This window comes from Lipotes vexillifer, unplaced genomic scaffold (genome assembly GCF_000442215.2).
Source record: "Lipotes vexillifer unplaced genomic scaffold, Lipotes_vexillifer_v1.1 scaffold4, whole genome shotgun sequence".
Classification (NCBI taxonomy): Eukaryota; Metazoa; Chordata; class Mammalia; order Artiodactyla; family Lipotidae; genus Lipotes; species Lipotes vexillifer.
Window position 1 is genome coordinate 3320015 of NW_006785876.1, and position 1211 is coordinate 3321225.

The 1211-nt window shown below is 57.0% G+C and overlaps 1 protein-coding gene across 3 annotated transcripts in view; it reads left to right on the top strand.

Annotated features, from left to right (window-relative positions):
• FOXP4 (forkhead box P4) overlaps positions 1–1211 on the top strand; it is a 36230-nt gene that overhangs the window by 27176 nt on the left and 7843 nt on the right. For all 3 annotated transcript variants that reach the window (XM_007458197.1, XM_007458195.1, XM_007458196.1), the window contains one exon: positions 122–209. In XM_007458197.1, coding sequence (XP_007458259.1) covers positions 122–209 — 88 coding nt within the window. The remainder of the gene's footprint in view (positions 1–121; positions 210–1211) is intronic.

Sequence of the window (1211 nt, forward strand, 5' to 3'; positions counted from 1 at the left end):
TATCGCTTGGTCTGTCTGCTTTCCAGGCTGTGGGCGGGATTAGAGGGTGGGATGGGGTGGGTGGTGACAGCAGGAGAACCAGGGCCAACTTTCTCTTCTCCACCCCCTCCTCCCCCGGAAGACACCTCAACACCGAGCACGCCCTGGACGACCGGAGCACAGCCCAGTGCCGCGTGCAGATGCAGGTGGTGCAGCAGCTGGAGATCCAGGTGTGGCCTCAGGCTGCGGGAGAGGGGTGTGGGGGGCTCCCACCCCTGCCTCACCCACAGCACTGACTTTCCAGGAGAGATTTAGGGGGTCTCATGGAAGGGTCATCTAATGCTTTCTAGGTCCTCGTTACAATGGGTGTAAGGTGAGGGCAGCCAGATTCTGAGGGGGAAACCAGGGTTGGGGGCCTCTCTGATGCGAGGTCCTGAAGAGACTCATACTAATACAAACAACAAAAATGGTATGCATAGCTAACGTACTGAGCCCTTACCTTGTGCTATACTAAATACCTCTGTGACTCAAGGGATCTTCCGAACAACCTTATATGGTTGGTAGGTACTATTATTATGCCCAATTTACAGATACAGAAAACGGAGGCATAGAGAGGTGAAGTAACTTGCCTCTGATCACTCAGCCAGTGGGTGGCAGAGCTGGGATTGGAACCAGGGCAGTCTGGCTCCGGAGTCTACCCTCTGCAGCACGGAATACTCAGGAGGCTACTCAGGACAGTCCATCAGGCAGCCAATCAATATTTACCCATTTCCCTCTGGCACCTAGCAGAGCTCCCTGCATGAGAGGGTGGTTGTAAAAGATCTATTGAATTTATGAATAGGGGTGAATGAATCATTCATCCATTCCTGCATCTCCATTCAGTGTGTGAGGGCACTCTCACACACAAGTGCCGCTGAACTTGGGTGTTGTTCAGCCACAGCCTCTGCTCTTGATGGGGAGGAAAGGCGTGTGCTGTTGGGAAGGCCCCCCAGAGTGCAGCGGCTGTGCGGGGGGGGTCTAGGCTGGGGACACACAGTCTGGAGAAGCGGGGAGGGCTTCATGGAGCAGGCAGCCCCCAGTCCTGGCTTTGCGGGTGTGAGGGGCCAGAGGGGCGGGGAAAAGCCGAGGTCTTCCAGGAGCAAGGGACGGAGGGAGCTGGGGTACCAAGGGCGGGGGCACGTGGTGGTGATGGGCTTGGTATGTGGAGGAGGAGGGCCCGGCTGCCCCCCCCC